This window comes from Drosophila miranda, chromosome 4 (genome assembly GCF_003369915.1).
Source record: "Drosophila miranda strain MSH22 chromosome 4, D.miranda_PacBio2.1, whole genome shotgun sequence".
In the NCBI taxonomy this organism is placed as follows: Eukaryota; Metazoa; Arthropoda; class Insecta; order Diptera; family Drosophilidae; genus Drosophila; species Drosophila miranda.
Genome location: NC_046677.1, coordinates 5902140 through 5923314, shown reverse-complemented (window position 1 = coordinate 5923314; position 21175 = coordinate 5902140). Strand labels below are relative to the sequence as shown.

The 21175-nt window shown below is 40.0% G+C and overlaps 1 protein-coding gene across 1 annotated transcript in view; it reads left to right on the top strand.

The window, feature by feature from the left end:
- Nucleotides 1–2115: 2115 nt before the first annotated feature.
- Nucleotides 2116–21175, top strand: part of LOC108163604 (neural cell adhesion molecule 1) — an 89840-nt gene continuing 70780 nt past the window's right edge. Inside the window, exons 1-2 of the mRNA XM_017298993.2 lie at nucleotides 2116–2808; nucleotides 15974–16462. Of these exons, the coding sequence (XP_017154482.1) occupies nucleotides 16237–16462 (226 nt within the window). The 5' untranslated portion in view covers nucleotides 2116–2808; nucleotides 15974–16236. The remainder of the gene's footprint in view (nucleotides 2809–15973; nucleotides 16463–21175) is intronic.

Here is a 21175-nt window from a genome sequence, read left to right as displayed (position 1 = left end):
TGCACTTTGTTTCTATGACACTCACTGTGTGTCCCTCTAGCGCTTTTCCCGGTGCGTTCTTCTCCATCCCTTTCCCACGATTTCCCTTGCCTATCCCTATCCCGCCCCCGCCGCCCCCTCGCGTTGTTGCGTCTGTTTTGTCTTTGTTTTTATGCCATTTATTTATTTAAGTCAATTTCGTTGAGTGTGTTTGAGCATTTTGTTGCAATTCGTTTTCGGGTTTCATTTTGTCGTCCCCCCCCCCCCCCCCCCCACAATCGCTAGCTGCCCCCACTATCACTATCACCCCCCGCCCTCCAGCCATTTTCCGCTGCTGCGAAGGTTGTCATTTTGAATCATGAATTGAGCGAATTGGACTCCAGGAACAGGTTGGAGTCTGGATGCGTGCCCACAAGCAAGCCGTTCCCTGGTTCTGGTGGGGTGTAGCTCATTTCTATGTAGCTGCACTTTTCCTGATGAGTCATACCATTTGGCTCATGTTTGAGTTTGAGCACATGACAGTGAGGACTTTCCGTGTCCATGGCATTCATGGCAATCAGCAATTTCGGATGAGCAGAATATTCTATATCTGTAAATGCTTATTGTACTTATTAGCGCTTTCGAGCATTTTCTCTGTTTTTAATTGTCTTTGCTGGTTTTGTTCATTTCGTCCCTCTAGGGGTTGAGATTCATGCCATTGCGACGTGCTCACACGCACATTTTTGTTATCTTATTGGATTTGCATATTTTTTGCTTTATTCGTTCGAAGTATTTCCAGGTATTCAATTCAATATTTCGTTTAATTACTGACCCAAACTAATTAAAATTGAGAGAAAAGTACGGCGACAAGTGGTTTTGTATATCTATAGGGCTTGTCATCCCTTTACAAACCCAAGCACGCCCATGTAATTATTTACCAAGGTAGAAATGTGTCTGTAAAAATTTTAGTTTGTTTTTTAACAGAGCACCAAGATATTCATAGCCTGGCTAATTCAAAAGAGCTACAGCAGAGGGAGGAAGGAGCCAACGGGGTGCCAAGGGAACGCAGAGGGAATGGGAAGGCAAATTTGTTGCATTAAACCTTGACAAGAAGCTATTGAATAAGAACTACATTCCTTGTTTGGCCGGAACCAATTGAAATGTCTCATTATTGACCGCAGGAAACGATCCAATGATCCATTTAAGAGAAATAAAAATATAAAAGAGAAAAATTGTATGGAACTTGTACATACATATGTAGCATTACACAAAACATTTATTCTACATGACATTTTACGCTGCGGTTCACGTCTCCACTTAGCCAAGACATCACCTTTATACCTAATTTGTACAGCACAACTTACTCTTATACAACTGTGTCTCTCTTTAAATATGTCTGGTGCTCTTAATATTTTCTATTCACCTTTTTTGTTCTTGTGTAACTTCTGGTGGAACTCTTTCACTGCCTACTTGGGGCACTCTTGCACTGTCAAGTCATCAATGAGCATACAAATATAAATATTAAATGAAAGATCTACTAAAAGATATACATATGTATGTAATAATACCAGAGAGTGCTCTTACTAAAGTGGCTGTTAGGCACTTTACTTAAAAGTAAATGAATGCGAAAATCGTAAGCATCGTGTGATTGAGCCATTTATATTGTCTCTTCTTTGCCTGCAATTGCAATAAATTAAATACTCTCTTAATCGTTTACTCTCTTTTCTTTACACCTGTGGAGCGCTTCGATCGTGACCTTACACAATATCCGCTACCGCATTTAAAGCTCTCTTGAGCAGTAGCTGCATTAATACAAATATTCTAAGAGAGACTTTCCTTGTCTTAATTCTCTCTTCCTCTCATTGCCCACTTCAGCTTCTCTCTCGTTTCAACGATCAGTCAGTAATTATAATTAATACGCGTAGTAGTCTCTTCTTTCTTCTAGCAGCTTCAAACCAAAAGAGAGTCCATTTTTAATTCCTCTTTCACTCTTTATTCAGCTCCTCCTTCGTTGCTCTTCGCCAGTCGAGCCAATTCGGCCTTGCCTGCAGTTCTTTCATTTCGTTTGGTGCTTCGTGCAAGCGGGCGGCCACTTCGTGCGTGTGTGTTTTCTGTGTGGTGCTCGTGCGGCTCCGCTTCGGCCTGGCCTGCTTCGTCGTTTTAGTTGAAGCTTAGTCGTCGCAGTGTTTAGTACGTGTGCAAGAATGCTGTCGCCTCGCAGGGCCAGCTAACGTGAATCGCGCGTGAATCTTGTCGTCGTTCGTTTCAGGCTCCCGTTGCTGGTCGTTGTTTCGCTAACCGTTTGGGTCGTCCTGGCCGTCGTGTGTTCGGGTGCGCTAATCGCAATCTAAAGATAACTTTTTGAAATATTACAATATCTAACTGTACAAATAAGCACGTGACTGAAAGAAAAATCAAAAATAGAAGCAAAAGCAGCAGCAGCAGCAGTCGGGCAGGCGTCAGAAGAAGAATAAGGCAAATGCTGTTTGCGTGTTTTTATTTTACCGCAAGAAAAAATCCTCAACTAAAGTGAGAGCAGCACTTACACTTACTCTTACTCCTCGCATACTCACTCTCTTCTTTAACTGGGGCTTTAATTGCTCTGCTCTCGTTTTTTGGCATACATTAAAGCAGAAGCAGAAGCAAAACCAACAGCAACAGCAGTGTCGCGCTTGTGTTTGTGTGTGTTTCGTTGTGTATTTGGTTGGCTGTGTGTATGCTTTTGATGGTCACGTGGTCAGCCACCAAGTTGGCCTGCCAACTTGTGCGTGGAGACAAACAACAGCAATCGCAGGCGGCAGCAAGCAGTGGCAGTCCGCCCATAAGGGATTATCATAGCGTTGAAAGCAGGTAAGAGTCTCCGCCTGCTATCATCTTCCAGCAAACTTTAAGAGCCGACTCTCAAGAGAGTGCCGCAGTACCCTGTGGCATAGCTGTAAAATTTGCGGTTTTAAGCGCCAGTTTTTCGCCCGCAACTTGTATTCCCACTGTACTGTTGGCAGTGCCACCCTCCTCTCTGTGTGTTTTCCCGGAACCCCCTGTCGATTGCCGTAACTTAAAAAGCGCCAACTGACTGCCGGAAAAGTTGCCAAAAACTTTTGCCTAAAGTTTATTTACTTGTTTTTTTTCTTTCGCTACCGTTGCTTTCTCACTCTATCTCTCTGAGTGGTGTGTGTCTTCTCTATTTTGCTCTTTTACACTTCTGGCGGGCGCTTCTCTTTTGCCTATCAGCGGGTGCGTGTGTGAGACAGAGATCGCGAGCGAGCGTGGGAAAAAGATAGACAGCAGCATAAAGTGGGATAAAAGCAGAGCTGTCTTTCGTGCGGAAATGCTCTCTTAAAAAGTGTACAAATTATCTTCATAACGATTAAAGCAGGAACTTTCCTTTGGGACTTTTAAAGAGGTATTTTTTCAAGAAAATCGCTTTGATTTATTTGGGAAATTCTTATATTTGTTGGAAATATTCTATGAAAAGAGTTCCTTGTTCCTTCCTTGAACACTTGTTTTCCCTCAAAAACAGCCCACTTATAAGCCATCCTGCACCTGCTCCACCAGTTCCTTGATTTCCGAGCTTCCTTGGCTTCTTTCGACTTCCTTCCTTCCTTCCGACTGCCGCTGCCGCTGCCGACTGTTTATTAAATTTGTATGTTGTCTTTCATTAGAGGGAAATGTGAAGGAAAGCTGAATGAAAAGTGTACGAAAAGTGCCAAGTGCTGTTTCAAGGAGCAAACTCCTTCTCGAAGGAGCAACTTTATTTGCCATCATCTAGTTTGTAAGTGAAAATAAATAAATTAGTTAAATAAATAGAAAATTCACAGAAAGAAAAGCGGGTTGTACGGCAAACTGTCATATTTATAAATTTCTAGTGAAATGTTCTCTCTCTCTCTGTAATTTTTTGACAATTAGAATATGCAAATAGCCCTCCGACAAATCCTTTTTGAATTGAAGGACACGCACGACCCCAAAAAATGGGACTGTCACGGGATACAGATACAAATAAAGATACAAAAAGATACGAATTCCCGTGCCTGCATATTTGATACCCACAAAACATTTTTGACAATTTCCTCGTCGCCCCCCCTGCCCCCAAAAGCTTAATGGCTAATAGACCTTGAGAGAGAGAGGGTTGAGGGGAGGGTAGAAGGGTGGCAGTCCGTGATGTCAGAAGCAATTGTTTCGGGGGTAACAATTTATAGGCGAAAAGTCAATTATTACACAGCGAGAAAACAGAAGCTGAGGAGCGTTTTTTTTAGGTGTATGAAAATTCCATTTTTTGGTAATTTTTGTAGAACAGAAATGTTTTTTCAGACTGTGCAAATTTCTAAAAAACTAAAAATATATATAAAAAAAAAAATAGAATAGAATAGAAAAAATAAAAATTATTTCTTATATAAAAAGTAAAACAAATTTTTCTTCTGATGATTTTGTTCTATGAAAATATATTTTATATCCAACGGCAGTAAGAAATTTTGATAGCAATTTTCTCAGACCAATTTTTGGAGTATTGTTGTCTCCATGAATCTTTTTTTCTATCACATATTAATTCCAATATAAAATAGTCCTGCATTCCAAGGATATTTATAATACCAGAGATATTCTGCCATTGATCTTAAGACTCCAAATAAATATTCTGTAAATATTTCTGGCACTAAGAAGACCTTCCAAAACTCAAACTTTTATTATAAGTGCTGTAAAAAAAAAATAGATTCCTCTCCGCTTTTCAACATTCAAAGCACCTCTATTTTTCTCCAAGTGTAGTCAAACACAAAATGAGAGATACATTTGGTGTTTTTTTTAGATATTAAAATTTCCAGTTCCCAAAGGGATTCCACACCGCAGGGGGGGACGGGGGTTTTGGTTTTGGTTTGGGTTTTAGTTGACAAAAAGATACGTTATATATGAGGATATGTGGCTTATCAGGAGGCACTTATATTCCCCTGTGTATAATAGTGTGTGTGTGTGCGTATGTGTGTGTGTGCTTGTGTACTTCAAAAAGGCATTAAGCCAGAGCGTATAAACAAAAGTTACGCATAACCCGTAATGCCTTAACCGTTGACGGGTTAATGTGATTTTAATGTACTTTTTACCCCCTCACCACCTAACCCCCTCATCTCTAACCCCCACCTGTATCCCTGGCTTGCAGAGAACTTACTCCTCCCTCTCCCCCCTGCTGTGAGTGCCCTCCCTCTCTCTCTTCCTATCTCTGAGTGGGTTAAAGTTTTATGCAATGCCATTTCCCGTCTTCTTTTTTTATGTTCTTTTTTTTCTTTTCTTTTTTTTGCATTAAGAAAAGTTGTTCCTTTTTATCCCTTTATATTTATGCAAATTGAAAAGTAAATGTTTCTCTTTTATTTTACTTTAATTTGGATTAAAATGCGATCCAACAATTAGGCAAAAAACTTTATTGCATTTTTGTGAAGCGATTTAACGAATGAACTTATGGCCCACAAAAAAAAAAACGATTAAAGAAATTGGCAAAATATTTACACATGAGGGATGGTTTTTTTGGAGAAAGGAAAATGTATATTTTTGTATCGTTTTTTATATTTTTTGCTTGAAATTAACGAATGGTTTTTTAGTATGCATTTTCCCTTAGGGTCTGCGAATATTCTGTAGGGATTTTTACAATAATAATAATAAGTGCAGGGCCCCAGGGACTATTATAAATATTTACATAACAAATGTCAAAGTTCTGTTGAAAATATCCATAACAAAAATAAAATAGAAACTGTTTTTTTTTAAGAGGGAATCCATAAGCATTTACCAAAACCAAAAGAGAGTGAAGCAAATAAATTCAATAGCTCGAACGGAGCTCTTAAAAGGGGATCCTTAGGGGACACTCGATTTTTACTCGATTTAAAGCCTAAAAGACTGGAAAGACAAAGACTGGAAACGAGGGATATATATTTAATATTATGTAAAGGGAGAACAGGAGTTACGAGGCACTTCAGAGCGTCTAAGGTCTCAACTTCCTGAAGTATAGGATTTAAATAAAAGCTGTTTATCGAAGTACTTTCACCATTAAAATTTCTACTCTTCAAATAAAGTGCCCTAAAAAATCTTTATATCAATTATATTCCATTTAAAAATTCGTATCTTCCGCTGGCAGTACGCGTATTCCTTGCCACAGAAATCGAGCACTAAGCAAATGATTTCCTGGCACAGAGACAAAGAGAGAGACACCTGCCTATCCAATTACTTTCCTCTGGGCTGTCGCTTGCATTTCATTTTCCCAGAATCCCCCCGCCTCACCTCTCTTGAGAAACACTTAAACTCCTCTTTGGAGCCCCTTGGAAACGCCCCTCTCTCCCTCTCTAATTCACGCAAAAACCTCAAACAAAAGGTGAAAATTGTTTTGGAATCATCTGGCAGTACCTGCCAAAGAAAAGCCTCCATCAGAGGCAGCAGACATCTGGTTGTGGGGGGTTCCTTCCTTCCTTTTCGTGCCTTGTCAGGTATTTTGTTTTTGCGGCGTTTTGTTTTTGCTGTTAATATATAATATACTTTTTTTATGCCTTTTCATTCTGTTATTGTTCAGATCGATTACCGTTACCAGTGCCAGATACTTGAGCGTGAAAAAACAGCGAGGGAGACGGGGGAGAGAGGGGGAAAACGCACGTGTCTACAAGTCGCCTTTTATTCCAGTTTCTGTTTGGCTGCTTCTGGATGTCTGTCATTAGGAAGATTGATTTCAAAAGCGTGGAATGCCGCAATTTTTGTGTGTGCCGCCGCCGCCTGCCCCATTGTTATGTGTGGCACGCAATCCTCAAACGCAAACGCAACCTTCAACAGCTGCAGGACCCTCATGTTTTGGCTTTCCATTTTGAGTTGTGTGTTTATTATATTCTTTGTGTTTTTTTTTCACTCATTTTAAATTATATTTTCGATGTTATGGCGCTGATATTTTTGGAATATTTTATTTAGAAATGAAGAGTATTATATGTTGAAAATGGTGTTTGCTCTAGAGGCTACAATTTGATTGATTTCCAGATGTAGGAGGCTGTCTTTTATGGTGGGAAAGTACTTGAAGGGTACTTCACATTTCTTTTGGTAGGGTAAGTGTTTTAACCCCAGATCTATTATTAGTCTCGTTAAATTAATTTCTATGTGAATCTAAAAAATCTCTTGAAATTGGGAGCCCAAAAAGTCTGCTCTTCTATTTTGAAAATACGAAATAAGTTTGTGGCAGGCTTACTTACGCCATCTTTTCCCAATTTCTGGTGAATTAAAGGACTCCTTTTGATATAATAGGTGGCACCAGAAGAACATGTAGCTCATAAGACATTGAAAGACAATTTTTAGTCCATTTTTCGTTTAAAAAATGGCAAAAATTAAAGCAATTAAGTAAAGCCTATAGAAATGACCCAGTCTTAAAGAAAATTGATTCATTTATTGGATAAAATTATTTTTCTTTTAAAAATCGCAATGGAAAAGTTTTTAAAACAGCTGCACACTTTAAAGTAACTGCTGTGCCAGCACTGTAAATAATTTGGCCCAATTTTTTTTTATGTTTAATTCAGATTAAAAGTTTCTCTCTTTTGTCCTTGATTTGATAAATCATTGATTAGACCATTTTTCGTTTAAAATATTGTAAAAAATAATGCTGTGAAGTCACGCTTATAAAAATTAGGAAATCTTATAGAAAATTGAATAATTTATTGAATAAAATTATTTTTCTTGTGAAAATATCAATGGAAAAGTTCTTAAAAAAGTTGAAAACTGTAAAAAACTGTAAAACTTCTGTGCCAACAGTCCGGCACTGAAGATAATATTTGTTTTTATATATTTGACATTTTTATAGGATTTTATTCAGATTAAAATTGATTGATTTAATTTGATTAATTGATTTAATTTGTTCTTTGATATTTCTACATTCAGGAGCTAGTTTTTCTTATTTAATTATTTTAAGAACCCAAAAATGTGTCTTCTTTTAAGAAGTGTTCACAAATTTTTAAGTTTTTCGATTTTTTTAAACCAAAAAATATTAAAATAAAATTAAACTTGTACTCCTTAAATGATTAAAACCCTGTCAGAGGTAACCAGTCAAAAAAATATACCTCTTGTGCGCCAAAATGTTGGTCTGTGTTTCTTGGATTAAAGGTTGGGGGGAGAGTCCTTCGTTCTTGGTCCTTAGTTCTTTACTGCTGCTGTGGTAAGGGGCTCTGCCGCCTCTGCTCTTTGCATTTATATTGTATATTCAATGATGAGTATGTTATTTTACCGAAATGAAACATTATTTTGCGCAATATTTTCGCCTTTTACGATGCCAATCGTGACGCCCCACCACCCAAAGGCAGGCCCCCCCCTCGCAGCAGGAATGGGGAGGGCTATTGAGAGCCAGGAGCCAGAGGTCTACTGATGCACTGGGAGAAAATAAGCTATGGAATGTTGATCCAAATGGATTTATACCTTTATTCTCTATCCAAGTCTTGGGATCGGTTTAAGATATAGAAAACTTGTTTTTTGAGGGCAAAAACTAGAACTTCTTTTTCTCCCAGTGCATGCCATATAACCACCTGCCACCTGCTCTCGTCACTCAGTTCGTTTCGCGTCTCTCTTTCTCTCTCGTCTCCTACTTTTGGCTTATCTGCAAGTTTGATGGATTTTTATCCCTTTTGGCCGCCTTTTCCACATCATGTGTGTGTGTGTGTGTGTGGGTGGGCCTTCCCTTACTTTTATTATTCCTTACCTACCTTACCCCCTGACCTTTCTTCGGGCTTCGTCTTTGGCTTCATCTCCATTTCTCCCTCTATCTCTATGGTTTTCCCCCTCCCCCTTCCCATCTCCCTCGAAGGCTCTCCTCTCTTTCAAGGGGCTTCCCCCCCGCAAGCTGAATTTTGTTTCCTGTTTTGGGTGTTGGGTTTTTCGATTGCGGGGGGGTTGGGGTTTATTTTTGGTACAGTTTTATTATGCCACCACCACCATAACACACACACACACACACACACACACACGCATTTTTATTTTTATTTTTATTTATTGTGGATGTGTGTTTTTTTCCTTTCGTTTGGTCCTCCTCCGCTTGGCATTTATTTCGTTTATATTCGTTACTTGTAGTCCTACCTCTCTCTCTCTCTCTCTCTCTCTCTATTGGATAGTCTCTCCCTTTCTCTATCTGTTGCGCTATTGCTCTCTCCTTTTCTCAGTCTTTTTCTATGGCTACCCTTTCAAGGTGGTAATATGCTTTTGACGAAGGCACTTTAAAGTATCAGGAAACACTAATATCCGATTCGAATTATGCGATAATGGCGCTAATAAATGGATCGTTCTTAAAAGAAGAATCAAATCATCAAATTTTGGAATTTTTGGGTGCTTATTCTCATTGGTTCTATTTTTACTGGGAATTTTTTGTACAGATTAATATTTAAATAAAATTCCTGAGAAATTTTTTCTTAATTTGTTCGAAGGACTGCAATTGGCAAAAGGTTTCAAAATCGTATCCTTAAAAAATACCTAGAATACCAGAGTTAATTTGTATAAATACTAAATAAATCATACAAATCTACAACACCTTTTTCTAAATTTCTCTTTCCACCAATTTTTGTACAAAAATTGTTCAAAATTCTACAAGTTTCTTGGGTTTGATGGATCTGCTAGGGTATCTCTGGCTTCTCTTTGCGAAAAACCCATCTTTCATACTGGCTTTTTTCTGCTTCCTGTTTTCATATCCTGTTTTTTCTTCTTTCCTTTTTTTTTTGGTGGCGTTCGTCGGCGAATTTATAAATATAAATGAGTTTTGCTCGATGAAGGTTAAATTGAAATTTACTTTGGGTTTTCCCTTTACCAAAAAAGAGAAGGAACCAGGGGCAAAGGGTGTATAGAGAGAGAGAGAGAGAGAGAGAGAGGTGTCTGGAAGGAAGGCCAGAAATAAGTTGTTTAGCTGATGATTGGAGGGGCGTCTGATGGAAAACCTTCTTCCGAAAAGTTGCCCCCACCACATACACTCTTTATTCTTTATTACTCTCTTTTCCCCTCTCTTTTTGGATGATTTTAATTTTGATAAGCAAAAAGCCGCCGCATATTCGTATATATTTTTGTTGCTGCTTTTTTTTTGGGTGTGAAAACTTTATTTGTCTGGTGCTTCCTTTTGTTTGGTTTTATCATTTGTCAAACGCAAGAAAAAAAAAAAGAAGAAAACTTGCTCCAAATTGAATATTTGCATAAGTTTATTGAAACAGCGGCGGTGGTGGTGGGTGGGGGGTCTGGGACGGGTAGGGGTTGGAGCAACAGCAATATTTGACAAAGGAAAAAGTCCTTTCTGCTGTGGAGATCTGCGGCATCTGTTTGATTTGTTTGCTGAAGGGTTTCCTTTGGATTCCCTGGATTCTTGATTTTATATGTCATATTTGCGTGTGTCTGTCTGTGGGGTGGGTGTACCTTTTGTGGGCTTTTTGGAAAAGTTTTGCAAATTAAATTAGAAAAGTATTTTTAAAGAAAATTAAATTAGAAAAGTATTTATTTTTTTCTTTTTTTTATGCAGAAAATGGAGTGAAATGGAGACTCTGGGATGTGTGGAATTGGTTTTTTTTAAAATAATTTTTAACAAATTTTTGGGTAGCTGTTGAGTTCTCGCTCTCTCCCTCTCTCTCTCAAAAATAAATGCTTGAATCATCAATTGAAGCAAAATTCCTGAAAGCCCTCTGTTTGGGGTTCATATATTTTTTTTTAAAGTAATTTTTATTCCATTGCTTTCAATATCTTTATTAAATTATTCTCGCACCTCAAAAGTAATTTTTATTCCGCCACTTTTTAACACCGATGAAACATTTTTGTAACTCTGGTATTACCAGAGATTTTTGCAGTGCTGTTTCCCCTTAAGAAACGCGTATTTTTCAACTTATATTTCCATTAAAAATGTTTCCACTATTCGGAGAAAGACAAAAAGAAAGATGGCTAGAAAGAGGATTACCTTGGGGGCCATATATCTGATTAAAAGCGACTGTTTTTGGGATATTTTTCATTTGAAAATAACACAGAAATCCCACAATTTAGAAGTGAGAAACAGTGATTAGAAACAGGAATACAAAAATAATTCATGGAAAAATAGCTTTCGAATTTTCCTAGTTTTTATCTGCCTACAAATTTCGTGATTTTATTTTCCACTTCTTTCACTTTTTTAATTGAATATTCAGTGGAGTTTTTCCCCATAAATAGTTTATATTCCCATAGTTTATATTCTTTTATTTGTTGTTTGTTTTTGTTTCTTGTATTTTTGTGGGAAATTCTAATTACCAAAAGTTTGTGGCTCATTTTGGATTCATTTGTTTTCTCATCACTAAATGTGGCATAATTTTTGTCTCATTTTAAGTGAAAATCAATAGGAAATATTTATGCCATTTTCCCGTTTTTCCATAAGCATTTTGTGGCCCGCTTGTCCTGCTGGCCGTAATCCTGGGGCATTAGTGATTCGGTCCTGTCTATGGCAGGACATTTGGTGGGACATTTGGGGGCACATTTGGGGGGAGCATTCGATGGATCACTCGTGGATGGAACTACCATCAAAGTTAATCATCGAAAACAATTTCTTAACCGCAAAGTGCATATAAGCAATAAATATAAATATAAATATAAACATATATGAGTGTATCCGTAAGATACAAAAATACTGGCAGTGTGGCAGATACATAAATTGCTGGGCATAAAGCCCCAGCGGCTTAAGTGTTGGCCCATATGTCAAACCCGTGAAAAAGCGAGCATTTTCCTTATATATCGGAAAACATAAATCTCAACGACACTAAAAATCAGATATCGAAGAGGGAAGAGTGGGGAGGGGCTGTATATGGAGATTGTTTCGCGACACCATTAATGTCGTATTATGAACAGTAATTTTCCTTAAATTTTCTCGCATATTAAACAGGGGAAAAGCGCTCTACTGGTCGCTCGGTCGCTCGCTCGGTCGGGCATGTTCCGAATGATTGCTTCAATAACCACGAAAAAAAAAGAGAACAAGAAAAACCCATAAGAAACAGAAGGAAAATACAGTGGAAAATAGGGAATGGAGTGGTGGAGGAAGTGAATGAATGACTGACCGACCGACCGACCGACTGAATGAATGAGTGAATGACGTACCAGAGACTACTGCATGATGGACCTGCCGCTCGGACTAAGAGATTTTTCTCGTCTTTTTTTTGCACATGATAAAAATTTATTTAGACCAAATAGAAAAGAATGAGACTTGGGGGAACAATAAACCAACACGGAACAAACAACAACCGACGAACCAGTTCGAGAGAGCCCCAGACACAGACACAAAGAGTGTGCCAGAGAAAGGGGGCAAGATAACAGAAGGGGGAGGGGGGAGGACAGGAGAAAGACCAAGCGTTGGGGCAATTGAGGGTCAGGAAACGGCTAGGCAGCCATTGACAGGCAGGGGCAGGCAACCCCAGCAATTGTTGCAGGAGCAGCAGTTGCTGCAGGAGCCAGTCGAGGAGAGGAATGCCACACAACTATTGTCTAGATTGCTTGTGTATGATGTGCTTGGGGGTGGGGCTGGGAAACCTTGCCCCAGGCACTTTACTCTTTCAGACCCTTCCTCTGTCCGTCTGTCTGTCAGTCCCAGGCACTGAGGCAGCCACTGAGAGAGCGACAGCGACAGGCCACTGACGAGCCACTGCATGCAATAAAATGTGTCTATCAAATGTGTGTTTCGTTTTCATTCCTGCCTCTAAGTCCAATGTTACGTGTATTTAATGCTCTCTAAATTTTGGACAGGGGTCTATTAGCTATGGGAACGGGTTTGAGGTGGAGAACTGTAGAGTGTTCCAGGGACTTGGGGGAACTTTGGGACACCCAAAAGGGAACCCCTTTTGAGCCCCAGATTCCCTTCATTTTGGGGTACCTTCAGAGGGCATCCTTTATTCGCTTTTCCCCTCTTTTTGTTGGTTCCATTTTGCCCTCTCAATGATGTTTTGTTTTATTTCATTTTGCTTTGGTTTTCCAGCACACACACACACCCAGCCGCCTACCCCCCGTACCCCCCCCTCGATGTTTGTCTATTGGTCGGTTGATTCTGTTGCTCCTCGGCCTGGCCGACGTTTCCGTTTCCGCTCACTGTACGCCATGTTGATTTTTCCTTGGCCATTTGCCTCTTTTGTTATTTGTTTTTCGGTTCGTGTATGTGTAGTAGTGTGTGTGTGTTAATGTGCGCACTCGACTGTGCGCGAATTGCTCAAGTGTACTCGTAGTTCAAGTTAGGGCCATCAGCCAGAGCCCCACCCCCCTGCTGCCCTGCTGGCCACAGAGCGGGGCGCTATTGTCCCTCTAAAAATTATACTATATTTTTCCACGGACTTACATCTCCCTCTCTCTCTCTCTGTGCAGTTTTTAGTATAATTTTGCGCTTCTATTTTTTTTGTTGAATGAAAACAAATTTTGTAATAATTGCCCAGTCGTCGCGTCATTAGTTTTATCATCATTTAAGGCTTGGGGTAGAGGTTAGGGGTGCCCTTTCATCATTTATTATTATTATTATTATTATTATTGCTTCTCACATTGTCACCTTTTCGGCTGCTCCACCCCAAGACCCTCTTTTGCTTATCTTTAGGCCATATTTTTGGTCGCTTATTACCACTGTCTTACATTCTTATCAATATTAAGGACCTGCGGTGCTTCGGGGTACTCCTCCTGCTCAAGGCTCCCAAGGAGGGGATGGGGGCCTACTTTCTACTGACAAAATCTTTGATGACACTCGACGGACACGTTGACAAAATGACAATGGGACATAGAGGATAAGGACGAAGGAGCAGGAAACGTAGGAGGATGTGGGTGAAAAGTTAAAAAAAAACGCCGCCTATTGATTTGCCTTTTTCGCCTATCTCCTCCGTCCCCCCTCCACCCCCTCAAAAATGCCAGGGTTGCCATCTGTCTCTTTTGTATCTGGTATCTTTGTATCTGTCGGGCGCGTTGGGGCCACCTTTTGTGTCCTGTCCCGTTTATTGGCGCTACCTTTTCCTTTTTCCTACCTTTTGTCAGCTCATATCTTTTTTTTTTTGTGTTTTCCCACCTTTAAGTTTTCTCTGTTTCCTTTTCCTTTCCCTTTTTTATATTTGCAAATCATTATTATTTCTATAGAAAAAGATACATGAGATGTGTCTTCGTTTTTTTTTTTTGTCTTCCTTTTCGGTGGATGTCAATTTTCTTTACCTTTATTTTCATTCGAAAGTTATTTTGTTTTTTTTTTCCGTGGAAAGCGACAAGCCAGCGATATTTCCCTTCGGTTCCTTTGTGGCAGCGGAATATTGCTTATGGGCGAATGTTTTTATCGATGGCAGGCAATCTAAGGGATGCGTTTTGGAGGAGGATATGGGGGGATGGGTTGAAGGAAAGGTAGGGTTGCAGGATGAACGGAAATTGTAAATCTTCTTCGTTTTGTTGGCTGCTTGTTGCTTTATCTTTTTGCGAAATGGAAAGCGCAACGGAAACGGGTTGGAATTTGTTCGAGTTTCGCGTTGATTGTGAAAAGGAATATTTACCAAGGGATGAAAGATCATTAATAAAACAAATGAAACGGGGTATATTTGTTTATATTTTAGGAAGCTCTACAACATTTTTGGAGTATTTATTTATTTGAAAAAGGGGATTTCAGAAAAGAATAATCTTCCGTATTTTATTTTATTTATTTCCTATTAAAGGCGCTTGAATTTCATTAACAAAATGCAGGGAATGCAGAAAATAATGCAAAATGTGACACGAAATGCAACAAGAAAAAAAAACACAGCAAACAAACAGGAACGAGCACGCACACAAATCCCACAAGACTTGAATGAACCTGCCTTTGCTCTTGCTATCCCGTTCTGCCCTTCAGCGCTTTAGGCACGAGTCGCTCTCTGGAGTGTGGGTGCTTTTTTACTTTCGGTTTCGTCTAGTGCTCTGCCTAAGCGCGATCGTCAAAAATATACAGACTGCAAAAAGTGCTTGGGTTGTTGTTCCTCCCTCCCCCTCCCACGCTGCCGATAACAAGCGACAGAGCAATGCCAAAGCGAAGCGATAGAGCAATGCCGATGCAAAGGGAGAGTGCAATGTCGAAGCAAAGGGAGAGTGCAATGCCGAAGCGAAGCGGGAGAGTGCAATGCCAAAGCGAAGCGGGAGAGTGCTATCCCATAGCGAAGCGGGAGAGTGGAGTAGCATTAAATATAAGCTTATCGCTTGATCTCTCGATTGCGGGCGTACAAAGCTCTGCTCTCTTTTTGCTTCCCTTTATATACTAGAAGCAGCTTAGCTTTTAGAAATGCTTGCGGTTTGTAGTGTTTTGCATTGCTCATCGCACGCAGTTTGTGATCAGCCCTAGAAGTCGCCTACATCCAGTGAAAATAAGCGGGTGCGTCTAGATTCCTGCGTCAAGGTTCCGTGTGACCAGCACTTCTCTCCTTCCACCACTCACGGTTCCCCCGCCACACATCGATCGTCCTTCCACAAGTTCTCACCTCTGCCATAATTATATACCTTTTAAATTCCAATGCCCAATGCCTAATGTTGCTCAATCACCTTGGATTCCACCGAATCCCCCAATTCATTGTGGCCCATTTTCCTACATTTTCCAAACAAGGTGACAAAACTTGTGCTCTCATTTTCTTTTCTTTTTCTTTTGAAGAAAAGTTTTCTAAGCAAAATTGGAGGGGGGGGGGGGGGGGGGGGGGGGGGGGGGGGGGGGAACCTGCCAGCACCCCTCCTGTGAAGCCCAACAGCTGTGCAGTGGAGAGAGTATCTGTGTTTGGGAGAGTATTTATGTGCATTTGTGTGCCTGTGTGCGTGGTCTTAAGGGGGCGTGTCGTCTTACAACTCGATAATTGCGGCTTCAACTTGACTTTAACACAGAAAAAAAAGTAAAAAACTAAAAAGAAAATCGAGAAAATCGAGGAAAAAAAAGGAAAAGAAAAAGCGCAAAAGAACGAACGAAAGAAAGAAAGTTGTTGAACTTTTTAACTAGCCTCCGAAACTAAAAGAAAACTTTTCAATACTCAAACCCAATGGATTTTCCACCACTACTACATATCTCTCTCTCTCTGTCTCGTTGCAGCTGCTGCCCGAAAGGAATATCGAAAATGTGCTTCCATTAGAACGAACGGAGGAGGAAAACTGCAGCGGGAAAATCTGCAAGCCAAATCCAACTTAAGTCCACATCAAATTAAAATCAACAAGCGGCGGAACGGAGGAGCGGACCCCCCCCTCCCCCAAGAAGAAGGGAAAGCCAAGAAAAATTATAGAAAAATATATATATAGAGAAAGAAAGGCAAAAAGGAGTAAAAGCTAAGAAAAGGGAGCTAGGAAAAGCCGTGGAAAATGAAGTGCAATAAAAGTCAAATGGCCACGTTAACAATGTGGAAAATTTTTATGGCCCTGCTCTGTGGAATGGCACTGCCGCTAATGCCAGTCACATTAGCGCGCCTGCATTCCACATCCGGCGGTGGCGGCGGCGGCGGCGGCGGCGGCATGTCCAGTGGTGTCCTGGGTCCTGGCTCTGGCGGCGGAGGATCCAGCGGCGGATCTTCAGGGAAAGATGCACACGGTAAGTCCTTTTTACGCTTGTCCTTTTTTTGATTATTTTAAATGGCAGCAGTGGCTGCCGGTCCCACTCTGGCGTCCAAAGTCCAATAAATAAATTTAAATATTTAACTAACTTGCATTCAGAATGCGAATGCGAAGAGTGCCGCCGGTCGCGGGCGGAGACTGCAGCCAGTCCGAAAGTTTGCCAAAAAAACACAAGAAAAAAAAAACTTAACACCTCGTTGCAACGTTCCGAGGCACGTTGTTGTCGTGGCACGTGTCCTGGCATTTATGATTTCATTCCCTGCTTTCTGCTGTAAACCTCGAGGGCAGTGCTCCTACTGCTCCTCCGCCCGGCCACCCCGCCTCCTTCTGGGGCGTCTCCTGCCTGGCTGCTCCTCTAAACTGTTCCATTAGCACCCAAGCAAATGCTTGTGGAATTTTAAGAGCAGGACACAGGATACACGGGACACACAGGATACTGGGTTTATGGCAGTAAAGATGGGTTGTGCTGGGCAGAGGAACTCACGTAGTCATCCACTTTTGTTCAAGTACAATGCCACCATCTCCTCCCAACCCTAATCCGAATCCTAATCTTATTTCTTCTTGTTTTGAGGTGATATTTTGATGATTACGAATGCAGATTACGGATTAAAGTGTGGTATTTTATTAGAGCGAATAAATTGGGGATTGCCGGAAAGAAAGATTGAAGTTTAAGAACTTTTCAAAGTATCTTAAACAATTATATTTTAGAGGAAGTTTGGTAAAAATGGAGGTACAAATGGACTTTAAATGGAAATCAATTAAGTAAAACTTATTAATATTAATGTAAATTGATAATGTATAAAGTATCCATAATAATTAAGATTTAATAACTAAAATTTATATTTCTTATTCTCTTATATTTTATTTTATGGTTTTAAAATTGACTTTATCATTTATGTTTTATTTTATAAATTCAATTTTTTTATTTTGTTTTTAAATTAATAATATAATTTATAATATTTTTATATAATAATGTATGTATATAATATCCATCATATTTACGATTTTATTTAATATTTATATTTCTTATTCACTTATTATTTATTTTTTAAATTAACACTTTTAGATTTATCTATTATTTCATAGTTTCTTTTCCACTTAATATTTTTATTTAAATATTTAAATATTTTCGATTTTATAATTTATATTTTATTATGTATGCATTTTTATTTCTTATTCTCGTATGTTTTATTTTTTAACTATAATTTAAAATTTTTATTTTTTAAAATTTTCCAAATTAATACGCTTTCTTGAACATAATTTATAATTTAAAATTTTCCATTATATTTCCGATTTCATATATTTTTGAGGATTTTTCTCCAGATTTTTGTTCTTTAAAAATTAATAATCAATGGACTTTGTAGTGTTTTTAAAATGTTGAGGCTTTATGGAGTTGGGTAATAGACACTATGTCTTTATCTTTAAACAATAAACGTTCCGAAAATATAGTTCCATTAGTCAATTTCCGCGCAGTTCAAAGTTGACTTGTCCATTAACTAAACCTGCAAGTAACACTCGCATTTCCGGTGATAAAAACTCGACAAAATCGACTGTAAAAAAATGGAAACTTAAGCCAGAAACTGCACAAAACTGCAGCAACTGCAATATATTTCAAAAACTTCACGCACAAGAAAATAAACCGAAAATCAATTTTCACCTAAAAAAAATGACCAACATTTAATGCCCGACTTGTTGTTGATGATGGATGCCCCGCAAGGGTTAATCTTTGCACCTTTTCTTTGGCCACTTTTTCCGCGCAGGAAAAACTGAACGAGCCGAACGGGACGCTCCTTGACTTTTTGGGGGTTTTTACAACATTTCTGTTGTTGAGCGTCCGCGATAAAAGGAGAAAAAAATGTTTAGCTGTCGGTCAAATCGGTTTTTGCAACAGCCACAAAAGTTTGCAACTGCCACACACACACACACACACACACACACACACACACACACACACATAGAGGGAATAATGTGTGTGTGTGTGTGCGAGGACTGTACCCTCTAGTTTGCTGCCACTTACAACCGCCTTATGTCCGCTGCTGTCCCTGGAGTATTTTCTGGATAACTGCAGCAGCAGTCAACACGTTGACAAGTTTCTGGGGTTTTCTGCAAAGAGAGACAGGTAGTATGCCACAGAGAGAACGAGAGAGGGAGAGAGAAGTAGTTTCGTCATCTGTCAGGTGTATTTTCAATTTTCGTTGCATACTTTTAGGCGACTACATTAGAAAATGGTTCAGGATTTTAAAGAGGGTCAACCGTGCTTAAGAGGGGTAGGGGGATGGGGAGAGGCCACTGCCAACTCCTTAAAGATTTATTATGGCCATGTTTCGGACTGTTGTTGTTGTTGTTGTTTTTTTGGCCAGTTTCCGTTTCGTGTGATAAAATGCTTGACACTTTTCTAAACGGCAAAACTTTTTGACTGCCAAAAGATTGGGAAACTCACACACACACACTGCTATCTCTCTCTCTCTCTCTCTCTTTCCCCTGTTTTGTCTGCACTTTTTTAATGCTCTTGTCTGCTGCTTCTCTTGGCCGAAGTTCTTATCCTCTAACTTTCCGCCTTCCCCCTTTTTAGCTCTGTCTTTTGCAGTTTGTTGACACTGTCTCTGGCTTAGAGAGAGCGAGAGAGAGAGAGAGAGAGAGAGAGAGAGACAAAGAGAGCGACGCATAAAGTGGAAATGATTTACGCAGTTTCCCCCTTGCCTCTGTGTGTGTGTGTGTGTGTGTGCGTTTACATCCTGTGGGCATAATAAATAGCCCCAGCTTTTCGGCTGGCAGTTTTGTCAAATAGCTCTTCGGGAGCTACCAAAACACCTGAGAGGCTCTTTTTCGAGGGCCAAAACGAAGCGAAAAGGTAACCCAAACAGAAAGAGAGCTTAAAGGGGGGAAAACGAGAGAGAGACAGAGAGAGTGTGAGTTTTTTTTGGAGGTGCATAAACTTTTCAATCAACTCCAGTGCGCAGGTTGACTTGGCTTTTGATTTGTGGCGCTTTTCTGCGGCGGTTTTCCCGTCTCTTTTTTATCCCTTTTTTTCCCTGGGAAACCAAACATCAGGAGAGCATTTTAGATGTCATTCTGGTTTATCGTCCTGACATTTTCCAACTTAAAGCAAGACTTTGGGCTGCTAAAAGAGATTTAAATGATGATTAGGGATGTTCCGGGGATTGTTCAGGAAAATCTTGTATTTTATATAAGAGAAAATTACTGTACGGATCAGAGATTCCTTAGATACTCCTCAGCTCCTTCTCCTGCACTTCCTTAAAACGAAATTCAAATAAAAACCTTTCATCCTTAGAACAAATAACCCCCCGTCCCCACGGCCAACCCCCAAAATCGGATGGAAAACTATAAAATTGTTCCACCCATTCGCGGGGGTTCTCCTGTTCTGCCTGCTGCCACAACCTGCTGCCACTTGGCCAACCACAAATTAGGCTTTGTAAAAAATACTTTTGTGGCAATCAAATTGTTTGAGTTTCGTGGTGGCATTGCTTGAGTGAGTGACAAACCCAACCCCCGCCCCCCGTCAAACTTTTCTATAGAATTTCTAATTACGATGAAACGATGAATTGACAAGTAGCTTGACAGGTGAGCAGCAGCGGCAGCAGGAGGCCCACTCCCCGCCCACACTGCCACAATTTCGGTGGCAGCTTTAATTAATTAAGAGTGAAAGAAAGCCCGAGGGGGAGGGCAAGAAACTTTGACTGTCACTGGGAAACTCCAAAGAATGCAAACACTAAATCTAGGATTTATTTGTCTTTGTGCAACAGAGAAATGAATTCTTGAGATTTTCAAAGGGATACAACATTTTATATGTCTTTTGAGGATGCGATACGCGATGCCTCCTGCTGCATTTTGTAATCCTTTTGTGCATAGAATTTTCCTGAATTTGCCGCGCAATTTTCGACCAAAAAACATGAAAATGCAGGCAGCAGGCAGGCAGGAGGAAAATTCAAAGCATTCTGCCACAAAAGCCTTTAAAACAAAAGCTTGACTAAAATTCCATACAAAAACAACGAAAATGACAGAAGAAAACGTTGTAGCGGCGGATAGAGAGAGAGAGAGAGAGCGAATGCTAGACGACAGGTCACAAAAGCCTTGCTACATGCCACATGCCCACTCCCGCTCCCTGCGGGGACCCCCCATTGAGAATGAAAGTTTACATGTCGTGGCCAGGCGCCGTTGCCAGGCTTTTGGGGGATCGCCTAAAAATATACCACGAAAAATTCTAAAGAGTCGTCGAGCAGAAAGGGTTCTCGGCTCGGAAGAGGGAGGGAGAGAGCGAGAGAAACGAGGGGTGGATGGAGAATACCGAGCGGCTGGAGGGCGCAGGGGGGAGCCTCTTGCGGTGAATGGAGCATGAAAGCAACATTTTTCGGTTGGTTTCTTTTCCTCCTTCTCGCTCCTCCCCCACTTGCATTTCTGTGACTTTCATTTGCCATAAATTATTTTATGTTATTATTATACAATACATACGGAAAATGAAGAAAATGGGGTGGAGAATATGCGGGGTTTTGTGGAGGAAAAGCAACAAGCTGAGTGGCAAATATTACTTACATTTATTGCATTTTGCAGTGGACGCGTCTAGGGAAAGTGTTATTCCCCGAAAATGTGGCACAATTTAACAGATATTTTTATGCTTTTCATTATTTATTTTTTGTACATTTTATTTATAGCTTTTTCATTTCACTCAATT